The 19,599-nt window shown below is 35.8% G+C and overlaps 6 protein-coding genes across 7 annotated transcripts; 4 read left to right on the top strand and 2 right to left on the bottom strand.

Annotated features, from left to right (window-relative positions):
• The first annotated feature begins 1,549 nt into the window (after window positions 1–1,549).
• On the top strand, window positions 1,550–4,657 carry LOC17898714 (protein trichome birefringence-like 38). Its single transcript, XM_006304995.2, has 5 exons — window positions 1,550–1,958; window positions 2,463–2,634; window positions 3,618–3,796; window positions 3,895–4,053; window positions 4,152–4,657. The coding sequence occupies exons 1-5, from the start codon at window positions 1,603–1,605 to the stop codon at window positions 4,438–4,440; spliced, it is 1,155 nt and encodes a 384-aa protein (XP_006305057.1). The 5' UTR covers window positions 1,550–1,602; the 3' UTR covers window positions 4,441–4,657.
• Window positions 4,534–5,415, bottom strand: LOC17897698. Its single transcript, XM_006306080.2, has one exon. The coding sequence runs from the start codon at window positions 5,411–5,413 to the stop codon at window positions 4,877–4,879; it is 537 nt and encodes a 178-aa protein (XP_006306142.2). The 5' UTR covers window positions 5,414–5,415; the 3' UTR covers window positions 4,534–4,876.
• A 63-nt stretch (window positions 5,416–5,478) lies between these two features.
• Window positions 5,479–7,120, bottom strand: LOC17896735. The gene is made up of 5 exons (XM_023777141.1): window positions 7,065–7,120; window positions 6,556–6,840; window positions 6,393–6,469; window positions 6,176–6,287; window positions 5,479–5,813 (listed from the first exon to the last, which is right to left on the bottom strand). Exons 1-5 carry the CDS (start codon window positions 7,118–7,120, stop codon window positions 5,684–5,686), a joined length of 660 nt encoding a protein of 219 aa, XP_023632909.1. The 3' UTR covers window positions 5,479–5,683.
• Window positions 7,008–12,003, top strand: LOC17899440 (apoptosis inhibitor 5-like protein API5). The gene is made up of 17 exons (XM_006307034.2): window positions 7,008–7,090; window positions 7,272–7,382; window positions 7,641–7,802; window positions 7,897–7,996; window positions 8,082–8,147; window positions 8,445–8,536; window positions 8,854–8,928; window positions 9,038–9,187; window positions 9,819–9,884; window positions 9,983–10,048; window positions 10,309–10,419; window positions 10,574–10,663; window positions 10,748–10,854; window positions 10,967–11,081; window positions 11,172–11,237; window positions 11,358–11,455; window positions 11,587–12,003. The coding sequence occupies exons 2-17, from the start codon at window positions 7,293–7,295 to the stop codon at window positions 11,780–11,782; spliced, it is 1,650 nt and encodes a 549-aa protein (XP_006307096.2). The 5' UTR covers window positions 7,008–7,090; window positions 7,272–7,292; the 3' UTR covers window positions 11,783–12,003.
• Window positions 12,004–12,202: 199 nt separating this feature from the next.
• Window positions 12,203–14,495, top strand: LOC17899904 (sodium/calcium exchanger NCL2). The gene is made up of 8 exons (XM_023777140.1): window positions 12,203–12,599; window positions 12,693–12,865; window positions 12,964–13,006; window positions 13,089–13,270; window positions 13,360–13,499; window positions 13,578–13,812; window positions 13,903–14,184; window positions 14,262–14,495. The coding sequence occupies exons 1-8, from the start codon at window positions 12,203–12,205 to the stop codon at window positions 14,493–14,495; spliced, it is 1,686 nt and encodes a 561-aa protein (XP_023632908.1).
• Window positions 14,496–15,769: 1,274 nt separating this feature from the next.
• LOC17898764 (sodium/calcium exchanger NCL) lies at window positions 15,770–18,358 on the top strand. 2 transcript variants are annotated; one of them, XM_023790263.1, is made up of 8 exons: window positions 15,770–16,176; window positions 16,272–16,453; window positions 16,536–16,593; window positions 16,698–16,879; window positions 16,980–17,119; window positions 17,220–17,475; window positions 17,557–17,850; window positions 17,960–18,358. In XM_023790263.1, the coding sequence occupies exons 1-8, from the start codon at window positions 15,780–15,782 to the stop codon at window positions 18,197–18,199; spliced, it is 1,749 nt and encodes a 582-aa protein (XP_023646031.1). In that variant the 5' UTR covers window positions 15,770–15,779; the 3' UTR covers window positions 18,200–18,358. The 2 variants fall into 2 exon arrangements, with proteins under 2 accessions (XP_023646031.1, XP_023646030.1); XM_023790262.1 differs by having other exon boundaries at window positions 17,551–17,850.
• Window positions 18,359–19,599: the final 1,241 nt, after the last annotated feature.

The raw sequence follows: 19,599 nt of genomic DNA, 5'->3' as shown, positions 1-19,599 counted from the left end.
TATGATTAGGCCTCAATTTTACATGATTGGGCAATTACATCATCTACTATATCTTAATTTCTAGAAACCAGTTAATAACTGAACTCAGTTATATATTTGCGACATAAAGTCTCAAATGAACCATCTACCAACTATGTAGATGGTTCAGTTATATATGGTAGAAAATGTATTAAAATCTTTTGACAACTAAGACTTTAGTTTAAATTTATTTATTCCAACAAGAAAATATACTTAGTCTTAAAATGTGACAAGTAAACAGTGATTTGACTGTTATTAACCAAGACCGTTCATGATCATTCACGTAATGCTAAGAAAACAATGTTAAATTGCTGGGGTTTGGTTTTCTAATAATCTTTAAAATTGTTGGAATTTTATAGAAAACTTACAGAAACATCATTTTCAAACAAAAAAAAAAGAAGAAAAAAACACTTACAGAAACAAGTTGTTTAAAAAGATATGTGATGATAGAATATGTATATTTGAGATTCCCTAGGAAGACAAAGCCTGCACCACTTTCCACTCATGAGTCTTTCTTTCCCATATCCTTCCATGATCTTTCTCTCTGCCATAGACATACCATACCATACACATGTATTGGCATAGTGTACAACAACAATACTACACTAACACTACCCAACATACGTGTTTTCTTCATGTGACTTGTGAACCCACGACGGTGAAAACTCACATTTGTCTTCTACTCTATAAAAAGTGATTCTTCTTCTGTCTTTTTTTAAAACAATTGAACCAAAAAGTTTGACATGAACTGTCGATCTCTGCTGATTATAAAATGCACTGTCGTTACCGACTTTTTATCAGATCCGGATTATCTTTTTGTTCATTATCATCAGTAGGCTAAATCAAATTAGCATTTGTTTAAGTTGGTAATTAGTATTAGAAGATGTACATTTTTAGTTACATGATTAGTCTTTTGATTTAATATTGCCAAACATATATACATTGTATGTACCTAATTAGCTTATATTAATTACTCTGCATTCGTATCATATTAAGTAACACTTGTTGCTCTGATTCAAGACTAAAACTAATCACTGAGATGGACCTAACACCTTTCGGATGTGAATTTAATGTCATTTCTCTACAAAAATGGAATTGATTTTGTTGCTAAGCAAGACACAAACTAAGAAATGCAAGTTTGTGAAGCTTTCTTCTAGCTACTAACCTATTTTCTCATCCAACAAAAAGTACATTATAAACTTACGCAAAACCATGCAATCAGATTGAGTAATCCAATCTTGATGCATAATATTAATCGCAAAAAAGGTTGCATAATTTTTTTAAATATATTCATAACTAATAAGGCTAAAGATCTTAACAATTAGTTAATCTACGTCCTTAGCATTAGGAGCCGAGCAAACTCGGGTTTCATAATTGTCTACATTAAAATATAAATATTTAAATAAGCACATTAAGAAAAATATTTGCACAATTTCTTTTAATCATAATAGTATAAATATGTATATGCACATATTATATACATACACACAAATGTGTATAAAAGCTTGAACCCATTAACAAGCTTCATCACAAAAACCCAAAACCTTCGATAGTAGTACTTATTTTTTTTTTAAAGAAAAGAAGATGGGTTCTAAACTCATCTCTCTCCTTCTTCTCTTTCTTCCACTTCTAACAGTCACAATCTTGTCGGGAGCCGAGCAGGCCTTAGCTTCGGACAAGACAGTACTCCTCGTTAACGGCCACAACAGCACGGCGGGTTCCGGCGACGGTGGGATGTCGTCACTGAGAGGGAAGAAGCAGAGAGGAGCATCAGGATGTAACTTGTTCCAAGGCCGATGGGTGTTCGATGCTTCTTACCCTTTCTACGATTCGTCAACGTGTCCTTTCATCGACGGCGAGTTTGACTGTCTCAAGTTCGGCCGACCAGACAAACAGTTCCTTAAGTACTCTTGGCAACCTGAGTCTTGCACCATACCAAGGTTTCTTTACTTATAAACTTCACTAGCTCTCTATGTTTTTTGTATAACTCAAAACATATTTTAAACTAAGCAGTAAAATTGAGAAAAAAACACCACAAAAAAATTTGATTTGAGGATATTTCGAAAAACTCACGATCTTTGCATGATTTAGCACACAATTTTTAAAATTTTAAATATATTTTTCCTATATATATATACACATTAAAAACTGTATAATAATTAGTTACTAGAAGTTGGTGACTTGATATTATGTACTTTGATTAAAGAAACGTGGCTTGGAAGAGCATTTCAGTTTATATTATTTTTTATGACAAATAAAAAAGAGAGTGTTTATATTACTATTCTAATAAAAAGTAATTAAGTGGATTCATCAGTGATATCAAGAATAGTTAAAAAAAGAGATATACCATCATCAACTTGTGTTAAAACATAAATTAATAATACGAAAAAATGCATGATGATGACTAATAATTGTTTTTAAATTAATTACGTTAAAAATAAAAGGTTCGACGGAGCGGCGTTTCTAAGGAAATACAGAGGGAAGCGAGTGATGTTCGTGGGAGACTCACTGAGTCTGAACATGTGGGAATCGTTGGGCTGTATGATCCATGCGTCGGTACCAAACGCCAAGACCACTTTTACCAAGCGTACCCCACTCTCTACTCTCACTTTCCAGGTCTCTCATCTCTCTTTCTTTCTTAATTCTTTTTTTTTTATAATAATATGTGTTCTTTGGATACAAACAAAACTCTAATTATCAATCCTCACGATGACTAGTTGTCATTAACGAAAACTTGAATTTGGCTGTCATGTTGAATGGGTTTATTAAGCTTGTCACGGACTTGTATAATATAATGCTTCTTCATTTAGAAAAGTATTGCAAGAAAAAAAGCTGTTTCCATGGTGCTACTAATAATAATGCTTATTAAAAACATATGGTTGTTGGTGATCGCATCCACTTGCTTATGCTTAATAATATCTTTTTTGAAACTTTATTGGAATTATTTGATTCTTCAGCTAACTATTCTTGATTATGAATAAAGTGACACTACTTACGGGAGTGTTATTATCAAAGTATATAGAAGATTCCATAGAGCCATATTAGAATTATCTTTGGATTGATATGTTTTTCTTCATCACTCGAAAGCTATTTTTATCTTTACCAGATTTGTGCAAAGTTCTTTCTCATTTCATCATTTACGAAATTGAAAACAAATATGACATGACTTGTCTATTTCACTTGATATGGAAGAAAGCTATGGACCTCCAAACTCTTTTTTTTTTTTTTTTTTCTATATATATATATATATATATATATTTTTAAAAAAAAATCGTACACTATTTTCTGAAATTTTGTCTCTTATTTTATTTGTAGTATTAATTTTAATAATTCGAAAATGTTTTACCAGAAATAACAATGGAAACAAATTAAACAGAACATAATACGTAAAGGAAGTACACCAACAACTCCAAAAGTCCAACTTGTTCTTTCTTGTTCCCTTCTGTCTACTTTTTACTACTATTCTTATTGTTATGTGAAGCCTTTTTCTATTCATTTAATAACACTATGCTTTATAATGGAAATAGATGTGTTTTGAATAGTCTATATAAAAATCTTGAATCTGGTTTGCTTATTATTGTTATATATGAAAAATACAGGATTATGGAGTGACGTTATACCTATATAGAACACCGTACATAGTCGATATAGCAAAAGAGAGAGTAGGGCGTGTGCTTAACCTTGGTGCCATTGACGGAGGTGCGAGTGCTTGGAAAAACATGGACGTTCTTGTTTTCAACTCTTGGCATTGGTGGACTCATAAAGGCCAATCTCAAGGGTCCGTTACCATAATATATTAACAACATATCTCATCTAAATCCATTACTTTATAAAACTCAATGTTGAATCTCTTTTGTTGTTGTTATTTGAATTTAGGTGGGACTATATTCGAGATGGGTCGTCTTTGGTGCGAGACATGAACCGTCTTGATGCTTTTTATAAAGGACTTAGCACTTGGGCTCGCTGGGTTGATCAAAACGTCGATACAACTAAAACTCGAGTTTTCTTCCAAGGCATTTCTCCCACTCATTATGAGTAAGTCCATTAAAGTTACAACTTTATGTCACATTAGTTTCTATGCGGTTTGAGAAAATAGCTTTCAAAAACTAATGTGTTTTCCTTGTGGGTGACAGGGGAAGGGAATGGAACGAGCCAAGGAAGAGTTGTAGTGGGCAAATGCAACCGTTGGGTGGATCAAGTTACCCAAGTGGCCAACCTCCATCTGCAGGAGTTGTGTCCAAAGTGTTGGGTTCGATGAGAAAGCCTGTGTTCTTGCTTGATATCACCACTTTGTCTCAACTAAGAAAAGATGCTCATCCATCTTCTTACGGTGGCGATGGAGGAACAGATTGCAGCCATTGGTGTCTCCCTGGGTTGCCTGATACTTGGAACCAACTTCTCTACGCAGCGCTTACGATGTGAAGTGTTAAAAAGAAATTTAATCTACTATAAAGAAAGTGCAAAAGGCAAACACCTTAATTCTGTAAATTACATTCTTAGAGGTGCAAAAGAATCTGACAGTTTTAAGTGAAGTGAAAACTAGTCCTACTACAAGCATAAAGAAGATGGAGGATTGTAAAGTGCCTGTTTTTACTATTATTTTCGTGTGAGAGAAACAAACTAATAAAATCTTAAATCATCTAGTGAATTGAATTGTGTGATGCAATAGAAACAAATTAATAACAAAACATGTTCTGTAATTTGGTAGCTTCTTTACTTCAGTTTTGATTTAACATCAAAGACGACCATGGCTTCTACTATTACCAAAAAGAACTTGACCTTGAAGAACCCTAGATTAACACACTTGATTGATTCCACTAAGATCCGTTCTGATTGGGGGGAAAACATTAAAATCACCTTAAAATTTGAATCCTTTTTGCAAGAGGATTTGCACGCAGCTCATCTTTTCAAGCTTTTTCTCTTCTTCTTCTTCTCCTTCTGTGTTCCTCGAATTCATAACTATGGCTTTCACAACATCTCTCAATGGAATCTTAAGTTTCTTTCCCAACCTCTCATCATCGCTACGACCACTCTGCTTCTCCGCCGCGACCTCAACTGTCGGATCTGCCGCATCATCCTCTACATCGACGGTCTCCGCGCTTTCCTCCTGAGAGACGAATCGAATCGCTTGACTCTCCACTGCAACCTCAACGTTATCCGTCTCTGAATCGTCGGACGCACCGTGAGATGGGATACCGTCGTTTAGCTGTGGTGGCGAGACTCTGACTTCGACGGAGGGATCGGAATCTGGAAGTGGTTGACCTGGTACGGCATAGCCACATCGCTGTAGATAAACCTCCTGAGACGCAGTTACATGGCACTGATCGAAGATCGAACTAATCTTCTTATTATTCCCTTTCATTCTCTCTGCAACTTTGTTTTTTCTTGGTTTCATATATGTAAAGGAGCTATCGAACTTTGTAGCTTTAAAGGAGGGAAAATTTCCCGCTCATTTTACAGTGAACGCATCAAACGCGATTATTCATTGAAAAGTCAAGAGTGTGTTACATTTTCTCATAAACCATAACTGAAATTGAGATCTTGATGCAAAGCCTAGTTTACAAGCAAAGCCAAATTGGTTCTGACATGGAAATATACAACTCAAAGTGACTGCAATGTTCTCGTCTCGACTTGGCTCGGGGTCAAACACACAAGAAAGAAGAGACTAGTAGCCAATGTAGACGGCCACATTCACTATGTAGCAATCTTCGTTTTTATCACCCATTTCTTCAACTAGAACGCCGCTCGAGCAAATCAGTCCTCCATCCACCACTTCCACATTAACAATCTTCCCACTTCAAAGACAAAAAGCATCAACGGTTAAACAATAAAACGATTGTGGAAACACGTTGAAGACAAATCCAAACTGCAAGATTGAGTAACGCAAGAAAAAATATCTGATGATAGATGTTAGTTATCAAGTACTACTATATTAGATAGTATGGTGGCTCTATCTGAAATGTTTTGAAATGAATCTCAATCCAACTTCAAACTTACAAAACATAATTGTAACTTCCAAAACATAATCTCAATCCAGTACACAGCAAAATCTCAACTCCAATTTTCCTCAACAGTTACTTGTTACAAAGAACTCAAAATTGAAAAGCCAACAACTTTGTATAGAAACTCTATGGTAGAGGTTACTTGAGGAACTTACTATGGGAAGATAGACTTAACCTTCTCAAGATCAAGTTGCTGATGAAGAGAACGAGGCACTCCAAGCTTAATCTGCAACTTCATTTCTCCAAATGAAACTCCAGGAATCGAACCTTCAACAACAACAACATTCAAAATCACACTCTCAAGTCAGATAAAAGCCAACCTCTCTACAAAGAACCAAACCAGATTCATAAGGAGGAGAGAGTGCTTGGTACCTCTCCTAAAAGCAGGAATCGAATTAGAAGAAATTGCATTCTTACAAGCCTTCATCGCCGCAGATGTCACGTCTTGCCTGTTTCGATTATTCCAAAGATTCAAAATCTCACAAGAAGCTAAATTTTTTGAGAGCAGAGAAAAACTGAGAAAATTTGACCGTACCCGTGCTGATCATAACCTACACCCATCTCAACGAACAATAGCTTCATCGTGTTGTTGGGAACACCGCCGGAAACTGTCTCCTCCTTCGTCTCCATAGCGCTTCTCGCGGTGACTTTGATCGAGCGTGAGATCGGAGATGACTGGTGGACAGAGAACTGCTTACTACAGGAAGAGAGAGAAAATGGCCGCGACAACAACGGCGACGGAGATTGACGGAGACGTAGATTGGGGGAGATAAGAATCGAACCAGAAATCAACATTGAACTAGTAATTGATTGTTTGGTTTGTTAATCTATCTAATAAAAAGTTTGGGACAAATTTGAAATAAACGAGAAATAAGGGTGTCGTGTTTCACAACTCAAATTCGAAATCTAAACGACATCGTTTTGTATGTAAAGGGCATAAAACTCGCTCTTTTCTACTCTTCTTCGAGCTAAAATCAAAAAGGGGGGAGAGAGCAATAAACCCAGAAACCCTTGAGCAACCCTGCAGAGAGAACAATATCAAACCTTGTACACTCTTCCAGAATCGCCATGTACGGTCTCATCTTCTTCTCATTCTTCATCTTCGTCTCATACTTCAGCTTTATCCCGAAGCTTTATTCACTATTTTGTGTACAGTACAGAGGCGTGAATACATGTGTGTAAATTCTGTTCTCTACAAATCAAACTATGTATATGCTATACTCACCTGCTTTGATTTTTTCTCCGTCGCAGCTTCTTATCCAACTCTCGGAAATGTCAGAACAGTATCCCGACGATTCTAAGTATATCGAGAAGCTTTATGAGTTTGATGAGCGCTTGAGCGAGTCTACTGACAAGTCTCAGGTTCTCCTCTATTTTACTTAGGGTTTCGTTTTTTCCCCCTGGATTTGAAATTAATCGCTTATGTTTGATTTAGTTGTTCATTGTGTTCCTTAGTCGTCTCTGGATTGAGAATGGTGTGATTGTTTTTTTTGCTTCGGATTTGTGTATAGTCGGTTTGAAAATGGATGTTGGTATGATTGTTTTTCTGGCTCTTCTTAGTCGTACTTGGTTTGTTTCTTGTGTTTGAAAGTGTTTGGATCGTTTTCTCATGGTTTGCAGAATGTTCAAGACTATGAAGGGATTATCGAGTTGTCTAAGACGAACATCAAGACTAAGCAGCTTGGAGCGCAGCTCATCCCACGCTACTTCAAGTTCTTCACTAGTCTCGCAACAGAAGCCTTTGATGCGTATATGGATATAATCGACGAAGTGGAAATTGGGGTATGTCTTCTTCTTACAGTTCTGCAGAATTCTCGTTTTTCTGCTTGTGATAGTTCTTTTGTATATAGAAGTATCATTTTCTTCTTATTTGTAGGTACGAGTTCAAGCTATCCGTGGGCTTCCATTGTTCTGCAAGGATACACCTGAGTTTATATCTAAGATAATTGATGTTCTTGTACAATGTCTAAATACTGGTAATTTCGGAGATTTGTGTTATTTAAACCTTCATCTGCCTAATCTGTTTTCAACATCTGACCCTGAGTAATATGATCCAAATAGATGAATTAGTGGAGCGTGATGCTGTGCACAAGGCTTTTATGTCATTATTTCGGCAGGATACAAAGGGTAATTTGATTTTCTCCATTCATCTTCATGGTCCGCAGATGAAAATTTTCATCTTACATCCGCAATGCTACATTGAAAAAATTAGTAATTTTTTTCTTTCGGTCTTATGGTTGATATTTTGCTATCGGTAGTGTTACTCTGTCCATCTTATAAAGCATGAAACTAAGTGTATAAATTATATAAAGCAGTGCGGATTGTGACATGTTCAAAATCTAAGATATATGGTATGTTGGTATTGATGGTAATTGTTTACAGAGCTTCTTCTTATGTTTTATAATTTTTACCTTTTTGGTGTAGCATCTTTGACTGCATTGTTTAAGCATACCGAGGCCAGTCTTAGTACTGATGAGCAAATCCGTGAAAAGGTCTTGCACTTTCTCAGAGATAAGGTCAGAGTCTTTTCTACATTTTTTTTCCGTGTTGGAGGTTCAACTATATGTTAGCTCGACTTAAAGATATGCATATCTCTGAAGTTAGCACTATTTTCGCTTGCCAATATAAAAGTGAAGCAGCCATATATAGATTGCGAATAATCTCTTAGTTCTATTGCTAAGACCTATGAACGTTATAGATAGTTTGTTTATCAGAGAGAAATATATATGATAGAGAAGATGTAAACTGAACATTTTCTGATAATGCAAGGAAATTCTTTGGAAAGGTTTTGTATATATTATCCTATTGTAATTGATCTTATATTTCCATGTAGGTGTTCCCTCTTAAAGTAGAACTGTTTAAGCCTCAACAGGAAATGGAAAGACATGTAACCGATTTAATCAAAAAGGTTAGAATATATCTTTGGCACATGAAGTTTATCTTTGTTCTATATATCTGGCATTTTTTATTTTAATTGTGTTTTATAATAATTTTATTATGTTTTTGGATGTTTCCAGAGCCTAGGGGATGTGACTGGAGAAGAATTCAATATGTTTATGGATTTCTTGACAAGTTTGAGTATATTTGGAGGGAAAGCTCCTCAAGAAAGAATGCAAGAACTTGTAGAGATTGTTGAAGGACAGGCCGATTTGGATTCACAGTTTAATGTGAGTTTTTCATGTTACATTCTCTTGTGATGAACATAAGTTTTTTGCTTTAATACAATGACAGTAAATCTGTAATGATTATTCCTGTAAGAGTTCAATGATTTTTTAGTTGCACAAGTAGTTGTCCTTGTCTGGGAATGAGTCTGCTAGTCGTTTGCATGTTTGTGAGACTAAACGATTCTTGTCCTAGCATAGACTTCACCCTATCTCGACAAAAAGCTTATAAATGATATATAATCTTTACATGTGCAACTCTTGGATTTGTTAGTCATTGTTGTTTATCTTACGTGTATGTTTCTGTGAGGTCTCATTGGTAGTATGTGAGAAAGTTGCCTCAAATTTTCATGAAGTCAGGATTGTCTTGAAGTATATTATACTGCCCAGTCTAGAAAGGAACATAGGGAAGGGTCAACAGTTGTCTTGATGAAAATCTAGCTGAGTTATAAAATTTGGTAGTACCTGTGTTAGTTAGCATGGGAAATAGCTAATATAATTTTACATTAGTAAATATTTTAACCCTAGTATTGTGATAGTAAAGGTTGGAAGTATAAACTTCTGAAGGTTTTTTGTTTAGATGATTTCATTATTGTGCCACAGAACTACTACTGATGTCCAAATATTATTTTTCCAGGTTTCAGATACAGATCATATTGACAGATTTATATCATGCCTGCAAACGGCTCTTCCATTCTTTGTGGTATGGAATTGCTGCACATTGCTGAACAGCAGTTGGAAATTTTATAGTGGAGATGCTTTGAACTATGAATCATACTAACTTCGTCCTCTTCTGAACAGAGAGGTGCTCCAAGTAGCAAGTTTCTTAACTACTTGAACGTGAATATCATGCCTGCTTTTGACAAGGTATTGTAATTTTATTACCTTTTCGTTTATGTGTTCGACTGTAGAATTTTGTGTGCATGATCTCTTGACTCTTGAGTTCTCTTAGGCATATTAAGAATAGACTAGTTAACGACATTGAGGGCATGAAGTCAAATCTGAATTACTCTCAACTCGCATGTAAATTTGTTCATACATAATATTCTCACTTCTCTATCTTTTTCCTTCATTTGGTAAAATTCATTATTTGTCAGCATAATATTTACCAAATCCTTTTTTACTAGCTGCCAGAGGAGAGAAAGCTTAATTTGCTCAGAGCCCTTGCTGAAATGTCACCATACACAACAGCTCAGGTAGCACGTCAGATGCTTCCCTCAATAGTTCAGCTCTTAAAGGTACCTCCTTAACACAGAAATTATCTTGTCTACTCTTCACATCTTTTCTAGATAATATATTAATTATTAGCTGTTATCATTTTCTGGTGTAAATTCTATGAGAGTCTCTAGTTTTGAATATAAACACTATTTACTCTTATGTATTTGTTTTCAGAAATACATGCCTGCCAGGAAAACTGGGGAAGAAATGAACTTCACATATGTTGAGTGCCTATTATACGTGCTTCATCACTTGGCGCACAAGGTTGTTGAACTATCTCTTGTTGTTTGGCCAGGTCTCTTTTTCTTCCTTCTTATTAATGTGTGTTCCGTTGTATATAATATATAGGCTCCAAATGCAACAAACAGCTTGTGCGGGTACAAGATAGTGACTGGACAGCCATCAGATAGACTTGGGGAGGACTTTTCGGAGTATTACAAGGAATTCACTGAGAGGTATTATGAATTACAGTAGTATGACATTCAGTTTTCTTGTAAGAAACAGTTTCTTGGGATTTTCAATTTTGTTTCAATGTACTGTTTTTATTAATAAAAATGGATGTTACAGATTGACCAGTGTTGAGGATCTAACCAAGGTAACAATGAAGAAACTAACTCAAGGGATGTCTGAGCACAACAAAGCCATGTCAGGTGCTAAGACAGACGAAGAGAAGTCAATCGTGGTAAGAAGGCTAAATTCTCACTCCTTTATCCATTCCATGATCCATCTCGTCGTTTTTTCCTGGCTTAATTGCAACCAAGGCTGTTTTCAGAAAACGAAGAAGCAGAATACAACAACTGGACTCAGGACGTGCAATAACATATTGGCAATGACAAAGGTGAAAAGCAGAGCCATTTCTTCCTCTTTTTTTGTCCTTTTTCTCTAGGTAACCTATAAATCTGATAAATAGATTAAGCGTGTTATGCAAATTTAACATTAGCGTCCTCTTATGCTACAGGCATTGCATGCAAAAGTGCCTTCCTTTATTGGAGACGTCAGTATTACCCTTTCGTGGAAAGAAGCCACGAAGCCGTTAGCCTCAACGACACCAACTGGGTACAAACCAAACTTACCGCACTTTCAATCTTCTTTTGGTCTTATCAACTTAGTGTTTATGCAAGTTTCTTTTCTTGTTTTCCAAATGTGGAAAAACTTGATGTGTTGTACGTCTCATTTGGCTACTACAGAGGAAAACGGCCTGCAAATGGAGCCGGTAACAACGTGGGTGCAAAGAAAGCACGTGTGCAGAGTCATCAGGTTGTGAACAATGCATCTGAAGGAAAGTCATACGGTGGTAATGGTAAAGGCAGCCAGAGAGGTCGAGGCCAGGGAAGACGCGGTGGTGGTGGCGGCCGTGGCCGTGGAAGAAGAGGCTACTGGTAACTTTCTCTCGAAGGGTTTCTCTATAACACTCCTTTTTTCTTCCCCGGTTCTTGTATAACAGACTCTGTTAGAACAGAGTATTTTTGTCCGTACAGATTTTGGCTTATTATTAAGGTTCTAACATTCGACAAACAAATTAAAACTTTTTGGAATCTGTTTGATATTTGCTGTTCATGACTAGGCATTGTTTTCATTATTATTAATGTAACGGTCTTTTAAAATTCTAATGCTACAAAGTCAAATATCAATCACGTTAAATTTCTAATAAGAAAATATTAGATGTATTCCCTATTATGCTTAAATCAATTAAATAGTTTTTTTTTTTTTTTTTTTGTAAATCTCCATGTTATATGTATTCGACGATGAGAGTCATTGTCAATGCACACATACTTCCTCTCTCTCGCACTCAGTTTCAATCCAATGGCACAACTAGTTCTGTTTCTGACTTCTCTCTTTCTAGCCTCGATCATTGGTCTGAACTGTCGTGTTCTCGTCCCTGCAGAGTCTGAGAAAAACCCGATATTGATGGTCTCTTATGGTTTTGACAATCAACAAGAGATTATCAGTCTTGAACCTCCCAAGATTAACGAATCTCTAACCAGAGAAGCTTGTGTACACCTATACGGATTCCTTCCTTGTGCAGAAAACGTCATTGGCTATGCATTTCAAGTCTTCTCCTTCGGGTCATTGCTGATTGTTGGCGATTACTTTTTGTCCAAGGGAAGAGCAGAACTCTTAGATATCTTTGAGGTCGGTTTATATGGTGGTATCATCTTCCCTCTTCTTAAAATCTTCCCTATAATTGCCCTTACGCTTGGTAAGTCTCACTATTTAAGCTTTTTCAACATTCTTGAATCCTTGATTTGTGTATCAAAGTTTCTTTATTTGATATTGGTTTTTGCTTCTTCAGTAACTGGACTATCTACAAGCCCGGAAGTTGCTCAGTCAATGATTGTTGATTTCGTTGGGGCAACGGTTGGATCATCGGTCTTTGCTCTGACAATTCAGTGGGGTGCTTGTATCATTTTTGGTACTACGGGGGTTTTGGACACTGGTGGTGATCAACTGGTGCAAAAGGAAAAGGTAAATATTCCAAGTTTGTTAAAAAGTTCCAAAACTTAACAAACAATCTTAAATGATCTCATGGTCTGATGAAACTGGTCTGTAAAAACCTCTTACAGAATCCAACGAAGTCAAGGCCAGGGCTGTTAAAGAGACTTCTTGGTTGGTAACATAATTGTGAATATATTTCTTTTGTAGTTTCTGCAGATTTATGACCTTCTTCCGATTATTTTTCAATCTTCAGAATCAAGGGTGGAAACAGATTCAAGAACCAAGAAAGGCGCACGGATCATGCTTCTCACATTAATACCTTTCCTCATTGTGCAACTTTCAGAGCTATTCAACTCGCGATCTTGGAGACACAATATGGTTCTAATGACGCTGATAGTTTCCAGTTCCGCAACTCTTTTGCTCTTGGCTCTTTTGGTATACATGATATATATAGAACTCTAGAGCCATATCTTATTAAGCTCAAGATCTTGAGTTTAATCTTTGAAATTTATTAATCTCTGCAGCTTTTAGATACAAGTGGACAAAAGAACAGCTTGGATAAAGCGAGGTTTGAGCTCATGTCTGAAGTTAAAAAGAAATTGCAGAGATATTCGCTTAAACGCATTCTGAAAGATGGGAAACTCACTAGGGAAAGCTTGAAAAAGTAAACCAATGATTGATTTTTTCTTTTGCTATGTTTCTTGCTTTCTTTAATAGCAAACTAACAGACTTTAATCTGCAGTTTATTCGATAAATTTGATAAGGATAATGATGGGAAGATGGCAATCTCTGAACTAAATGAATTTACTTTGGAGTTTGGAAAACTGGGGAAACTAAAGTGTGATATGAATGCGCTTGCGAAAACTGTGCTCAAAGAGTTTGATAAAGATGACGATGGTATGGTAAACGAGGAAGAATTCGCTAAGGGAATCACTAAATGGCTGAATGAAAGAAAGACCGGTTTGGTACCTTGCGCTGTAAGTTAACAAAAGAAGAAAGTTCTTTTTGTTCCATTTCTCTTACAGTTCCCGGTTTTTAACTTTCAAGAGACTGAAAATGCTGTGTAGGCCGCAGCTGTTGCTCCGAGTCTGAAGGTGGAAGAGCAGAAGAAAAGTGTTGGTTATACATTGATAGCAACAGTTAAAGTCATCACAGGAATCTTAATTGTTGTGTTTCTTGCAAAGCCTTTCATGATGAACATATCTCTCTTGTCTGCATCAGCAGGAATCCCTTCTTTTGATGTCGCTTTTGCTGTGATTCCATTGTCTAGAAACCTTAAGAACGCTTTGTCTCTTCACTTCTGCGTCAAAAAAGAAAAGCAAGAAGCAGCATCTCTCACATTTTCACAGGTACACATCATAATTCAATCTTGTCTTTTAGAAAATATTTCTTCTTGCTGCTGAATCTTGACTTTTTTTGGACTCAGATCTACAGGGATGTTACATTGAACAATCTGATGGGAATGTCCATCATCTTAGCGATCGTGTACGCGAAAGGATTGACATGGAATTGCTCAACAGAAGTTCTCATAGTTGTGTTCTTCGGTCTGATAGTGGGCGTACCAGCATCTATTACTTCGACTTATCCCTTATGGGCAAGCTTTGTAGCATTTGGTTTTTATATCATCCCTTTTATTCTCATTGCTCACCGCTATTCCTAGGACTCTGCCTCTGGAGTGAACTTGTCTTTTTTTGTTTTTTTTCCTTCATTCTTGCTTTGCTTCATAAAGCATTACAATGTAAAGGAAAAATGTACTGAGAAAACAAAATCTTTAAACATCAATACACGGGTATCTTTCCACGCAAGTAAGTCACTCTAGTACGGTCATTGTTCTACTTAGCATATAGTATTTGCATTTCTAAGACATGTCTAGTTCCATAAGACCATAACCCTGATAAACCAGAAGTGGTCTTGGTTTCTACATTGATGTTTAAGGTTCAAAGTTGTATACTGAAGATTGTTGGTTATTCACAAGTTGAACTAGGAAATTATAAGTTTGTTGAAACGATCTTAACTTAATACTAGTCAACAGTCATTTATAGCACAATATTAATAATTACATACAAATCATTATAATTCGAGAGGTGTCATTCACGTTCTTTTAAGAACAGAGTCAATAATTCTTGATTTTTTATAACATTAACCTAAGTTCCATCAATTTAATAAGCCACTAGAAGTCTTTCTTAATTCAATTAATATGTTAAAAAAAAACCTCGAGGATCTTTACAATATGATCATAAGTCTATATAATAATCACCTCCTAATAATATTTTTTAAATCTGACTTAATAATTGCTGAAGTCAGGTTTTAAAATATATATTAACTTCAGCTTCATTAATATTATCAACTAGGCATGGACTTAAATGTCTTATTAGCCTTTTTTTTTGTTTGGACAGAAAATGTCTTCACTATTCAATATATATATTTCTATCATATATGTTCAAAAACCTCGAGGGTCTTTACATAATGATAAGCATATACAATAATAATAACATGCTAATAATAATTAGGGAGGTGTACCTTTCCCGATTTTTTAATTAGAAATAATTGTTGAAGTCAAGTTTTAATTACGCTTAGCTTCATCAATTTTATCAACCTTAAAAAAAAAAGTCCTTCTTTAGATCTTCAAAACAAAAAAAGTCTTTATGTATTCTATATTTCTATCATTATGTTCAAAAACCACGAGGGGCTTTACATTATAATAATCACAACTCACAAGCTAATAATATGAAGAGAGGTGTATTATTCATTTCACGTTCTTTGAAAACCACACTCAATAATTTTTAGAGATAAGTTTATAAACCTTAGTTTATTCTCTATTACGACAAAATCTCTCGAAAGATCACTTGCCATAACATTGTTTCCGTGTGTGTATATATGCGCGTAAAAAGAGAAGGATCCGACCAAACTACTCACCAAAAACTCTGTTTTTAAGATTACTTTCATGGCACGTCTTGCTCTGTTTCTGTGTTTTCTCCCTCTATTAGCTTTGATCTCTGGAGTGAACTGTCGTGCTTTAAGTTCTGTGTCTGAGGATAATAATAACTCGATCTTGGTCTCCGATGGAGTCCAAGACAGATCCAGTAACGAGTTTCTCAGTCTTGATCCGCCAAATCTAGTTTCCGATAATGCTTGTGTTCATGTATACGGGTTTCTGCCATGTGCAGACAATATGAAAGGTTACATCTTCCAAGTTTTCTCGTTTGGTTGTCTGTTGATAATCGGTGAATACTTTTTGTCTAAAGGAAGGTCTAAGCTCTTTGTCATCTTCGAGGTTGGTTTCTTTGGCGGTATCATCTTCCCTCTTCTTACAATGTTCCCAAGAATCGCCCTTATTCTCTGTAAGTCATCTCTGCTTCTTCTAGATAAATAGTCTAGACATATTTGAGTATTGCTAAAGATCTTACCATCATGTCTCTTTTGGGTTTGGTCTCAGCGACTGGACTAATGGGAAGCCGCGAAATGGCAAACTCGATGGTGGGTAATAACGTTGCAGTTACTGTGGGATACAGTGTCTTTGCTTTGACAATGCAATGGGGAGCTTGTGTTGTCTTTGGCTTGCCTGCTTTGGCATCAGATTCGCCCACAAGTGACGAAGAAGTCCAGATTACAACTTCTGTAAGATCATCTTCTTCTTCTTCTTCTTCGTCTCTTTTTGAGTGTATTGTATCATGAAGTGATTTTTATAAGTTGATGCCAGGGAACAAAGAGTCCAAGGCGAAAATTTATCAGGAACAAACTATTTAAGGATCTTGCTGGTGAGTTTAAATCTCTTACAGATTTTTTTCATAATATAATTCTTTCTTTTTCAAGAATCTTAAGCACGAGCCTATATATTGTCTTCTGTGCGGTATGTATGCAGGAGCTAGCGTAAGAGCAGATCCTAAGAACAGGAAAGCTGCAGGGATTATGCTCTTGACTTTATTCCCCTTCGTCTTGGTCACCTTTTCAGAGACATTTCACTCAAAATCTTGGGATGACTCTATCATTTTGATTACACTCATAGTCTCTGGTTCTGCAAGTGTTCTCTTCTTTGTTTATTTGGTATGATGCACCTCAAAATAATGATGTAAAGCTTCAAGATTCGTATCTTTTTTGCCTACTCTTTAACCTTTTTTTTTTTTTTTTGGGTCAAAATTGACAGTACTTTGATAAAGTGGACCAAGTTAAGAGCTTAGACAACGCGAGGTTTGAGCTTATGTCAGAAGTTCATAAGCACTTGCAGAATTTTGCACCTCAAAGCCTTATAAGAGACAAACAACTAAGTAAAGAGAGCTTGAAAAGGTTTGATATCCAATTTTTTTTCATTGTTATTTGCTATTTAATGCAACAAATTGTTTGATTTTGTTCTGTTTCTTAATTCTTACTGGCTATTGTTATGCAGTTTGTTTGAAAAGATCGATGTCAACAGAGACGGAAAGATTCAAGTTTCAGAGTTAAAAGATCTGACTGTGGAGTTTGGGGTGTTGGGGAGAATGAAGTGTGACGTACATGAGCTTACCACTACATTGCTCGCTGATTTCGACAGTGATAGAGATGGTGAGATAGATGAGACTGAATTCGAGAAAGGGATTGAAAAATGGCTGAAACAATACAAGTTCACCGCGGATAGCGCCGAGCCACAAAGAGAGTACCAAGCTGTAAGTACATAACACTCTTATCAATTCATTTTTACATGTTTGATCAGATTATGAAATCAAGAAAGCACTTGTTAGTTGCAGGAGGATGATAGAGTTTTGAAGATGGAAATACTAAATGAATGTGTCTTTACTAAGTTGCTGACAAAGAGAACCTTGAAAGCTGTCACTGAAGTCATTATAGGGATTCTGATTGTCAGCTTTCTTGCAATGCCTTTCATGATGAATATCGAACTTTTATCGGTATCGGCTGGAGTTCCTTCCTTCTATGTTGTCTTTGCGGTGATCCCTTTGGCAAGAAACCTAAAGAACGCTTTGTCTGCTCACTTCTGTCGCAAGAAAGACCAAGCGAGAATCACATCAGATAAATTCTTTGAGGTTAGTAATTTTACTGAACCTCCACTAATTAACTTGTAATGATATTATCTGCATGGCTTTGTCAGAGCATATAAGTAAATGAGTTTTGTGGTTTTTTGTTTGTTTGTAGATCTACAGAGATGTTACATTGAACAATCTGCTGGGGATTACAATTATATTGGCGATTGTGTACACGAGAGGATTGAGTTGGGATTACTCAACAGAAGTTCTCATTATTGTGATTGTTGGCCTCATAATAGGAGTACCAGCTTATGTGAGATCAACGTATCCGTTTTGGATATGTGTCTTGGCTTTTGCTCTCTACTTCTTCTCTCTTGTCCTAATCTATCTTCATGTCAACTCTCTCTAGAGAAGTGAACCTTTTCCAAGAGTTATTTTCTCTCACGATTCCATAGTTTCCCCTATTTCGATCCCAATCGGCCGATGTATTTCCAATGTTTTGTCTGCGTTGTATGTTTACACGCTGTTTGGTGCGTAATCAGATGAATATAAAGTGTTGTTATGTCCGTTTAGCATTTTTAAAAATTTGTTTTCTTCACTTTTTAATTTTCACCATTTTAGCATTGCATCGATATCATGCGTTCTTGTTCCTTTGGTCTTCAGGCGGTGAGCCTATATATATATTATCTTATTTATAAAAAAAAAAAAAACCAGAGCTCGAAGGATGGACAAAAAGGAGGGAGAAGAGTCTTCTAAAGACTGTTCTTTTTGTGCAAGTAAATCTGATATATATGGTCCTTCTTCTAAACAAGTACATATATATTTTTTTGATGATTTGGTTAAATGAAATTTAAATTTTGTGAAAAAGACACAACAATACTACTTATATCATATATATGTAGTATCTTAAAACTCTAGACATTAATTACTTTCCATTTGTGTACGAATTTTAACCGGTAATATACGGTGCTATATAAATGGAAAGTAATTAATGTCTAGAGTTTCAATAAAAAGTCCAATGATTCCACTTAGGTTTTCTTTTTATTATTCTAAATCGATTTCAGGAGGAGGTTGGAGTCTTGAAGGTGGAACAAGCAAAAGAAAGCCTTTTTGCTAAGTTTTTCTCAAAGAAAACTTTGAGAGCTTCCACTGAAGTCATTGTAGGAATCATGATTGTCATGTTTTTTGCAAGACCATTCATGATGAACATAGAGATTTTGTCGGTATCAGCTGGAGTTCCATCCTTCTATGTCGTCTTTGCAGTGATCCCATTGGTTAGAAACTTAAATCATGCTTTGTCTGCTCACTTCTATCGCAAGAAAGACAAGGCCATAATTACATCAGATACATTCTCTGAGGTTGGTTTTGCTCAAACTCCATTAATGAAACTTACAACTCAACAGATTATGAGTTATTCATCTTTTGCTTTTGTTTTTATAGATATATAGTGATGTTACAATGAACAACCTGCTTGGAATTTCATGTATACTGGCTATCGTATACGCCAGAGAACTGACTTGGGATTATTCTACTGAAGTTCTCATTATTGTGATCGTTGGATTTCTAATAGGCATACCGGCTTACGTGAGAACGACTTACCCGTTTTGGATATGTTTATTGGCCTTCTGCTCTTTACTTTGTCTCTCTTCTCTTGATTTATCTTCATTTCTCAAGTCTCTAGATAAGGTTACAAATTCAAGTGCTAAGTCCATTTATTACAATCTCTTACAATTTTAATTACTTGTTCATGTGCTAAGTCAATTTATTATACGTTTAACATTTGGATATTGTAAAATAGTTTGCTTTTTT

The sequence above is a fragment of the Capsella rubella genome, unplaced genomic scaffold (assembly GCF_000375325.1).
Source record: "Capsella rubella cultivar Monte Gargano unplaced genomic scaffold, Caprub1_0 scaffold_1, whole genome shotgun sequence".
Taxonomy (NCBI): Eukaryota; Viridiplantae; Streptophyta; class Magnoliopsida; order Brassicales; family Brassicaceae; genus Capsella; species Capsella rubella.
This window is presented reverse-complemented; position numbering and strand designations above follow the sequence as displayed.

What these genes read in the sequence shown, in the direction of transcription:
- LOC17898714 (XM_006304995.2), top strand. Translation starts at nt 1,603, where the DNA reads ATGGGTTCTAAACTCATCTCTCTCCTTCTTCTCTTTCTTCCACTTCTA. An exon ending in TCTCTACTCTCACTTTCCAG is followed by an intron (nt 2,635 to 3,617) that starts GTCTCTCATCTC and finishes TGAAAAATACAG; the next exon opens with GATTATGGAGTGACGTTATA. An exon ending in ATTTCTCCCACTCATTATGA is followed by an intron (nt 4,054 to 4,151) that starts GTAAGTCCATTA and finishes TGTGGGTGACAG; the next exon opens with GGGAAGGGAATGGAACGAGC.
- LOC17897698 (XM_006306080.2), bottom strand. Translation starts at nt 5,413, where the DNA reads ATGAAACCAAGAAAAAACAAAGTTGCAGAGAGAATGAAAGGGAATAAT.
- LOC17896735 (XM_023777141.1), bottom strand. Translation starts at nt 7,120, where the DNA reads ATGAAGAATGAGAAGAAGATGAGACCGTACATGGCGATTCTGGAAGAG. An exon ending in GTAGGTTATGATCAGCACGG is followed by an intron (nt 6,470 to 6,555) that starts GTACGGTCAAAT and finishes TAATCGAAACAG; the next exon opens with GCAAGACGTGACATCTGCGG. An exon ending in GATTCCTGCTTTTAGGAGAG is followed by an intron (nt 6,288 to 6,392) that starts GTACCAAGCACT and finishes TTGTTGTTGAAG; the next exon opens with GTTCGATTCCTGGAGTTTCA.
- LOC17899440 (XM_006307034.2), top strand. Translation starts at nt 7,293, where the DNA reads ATGTCAGAACAGTATCCCGACGATTCTAAGTATATCGAGAAGCTTTAT. An exon ending in TTCATCACTTGGCGCACAAG is followed by an intron (nt 10,664 to 10,747) that starts GTTGTTGAACTA and finishes TATAATATATAG; the next exon opens with GCTCCAAATGCAACAAACAG. An exon ending in GCCTCAACGACACCAACTGG is followed by an intron (nt 11,456 to 11,586) that starts GTACAAACCAAA and finishes TGGCTACTACAG; the next exon opens with AGGAAAACGGCCTGCAAATG.
- LOC17899904 (XM_023777140.1), top strand. Translation starts at nt 12,203, where the DNA reads ATGGCACAACTAGTTCTGTTTCTGACTTCTCTCTTTCTAGCCTCGATC. An exon ending in GCTGTTAAAGAGACTTCTTG is followed by an intron (nt 13,007 to 13,088) that starts GTTGGTAACATA and finishes TTCAATCTTCAG; the next exon opens with AATCAAGGGTGGAAACAGAT. An exon ending in ACTAGGGAAAGCTTGAAAAA is followed by an intron (nt 13,500 to 13,577) that starts GTAAACCAATGA and finishes TTTAATCTGCAG; the next exon opens with TTTATTCGATAAATTTGATA.
- LOC17898764 (XM_023790262.1), top strand. Translation starts at nt 15,780, where the DNA reads ATGGCACGTCTTGCTCTGTTTCTGTGTTTTCTCCCTCTATTAGCTTTG. An exon ending in ACTATTTAAGGATCTTGCTG is followed by an intron (nt 16,594 to 16,697) that starts GTGAGTTTAAAT and finishes GTATGTATGCAG; the next exon opens with GAGCTAGCGTAAGAGCAGAT. An exon ending in AGTAAAGAGAGCTTGAAAAG is followed by an intron (nt 17,120 to 17,219) that starts GTTTGATATCCA and finishes ATTGTTATGCAG; the next exon opens with TTTGTTTGAAAAGATCGATG.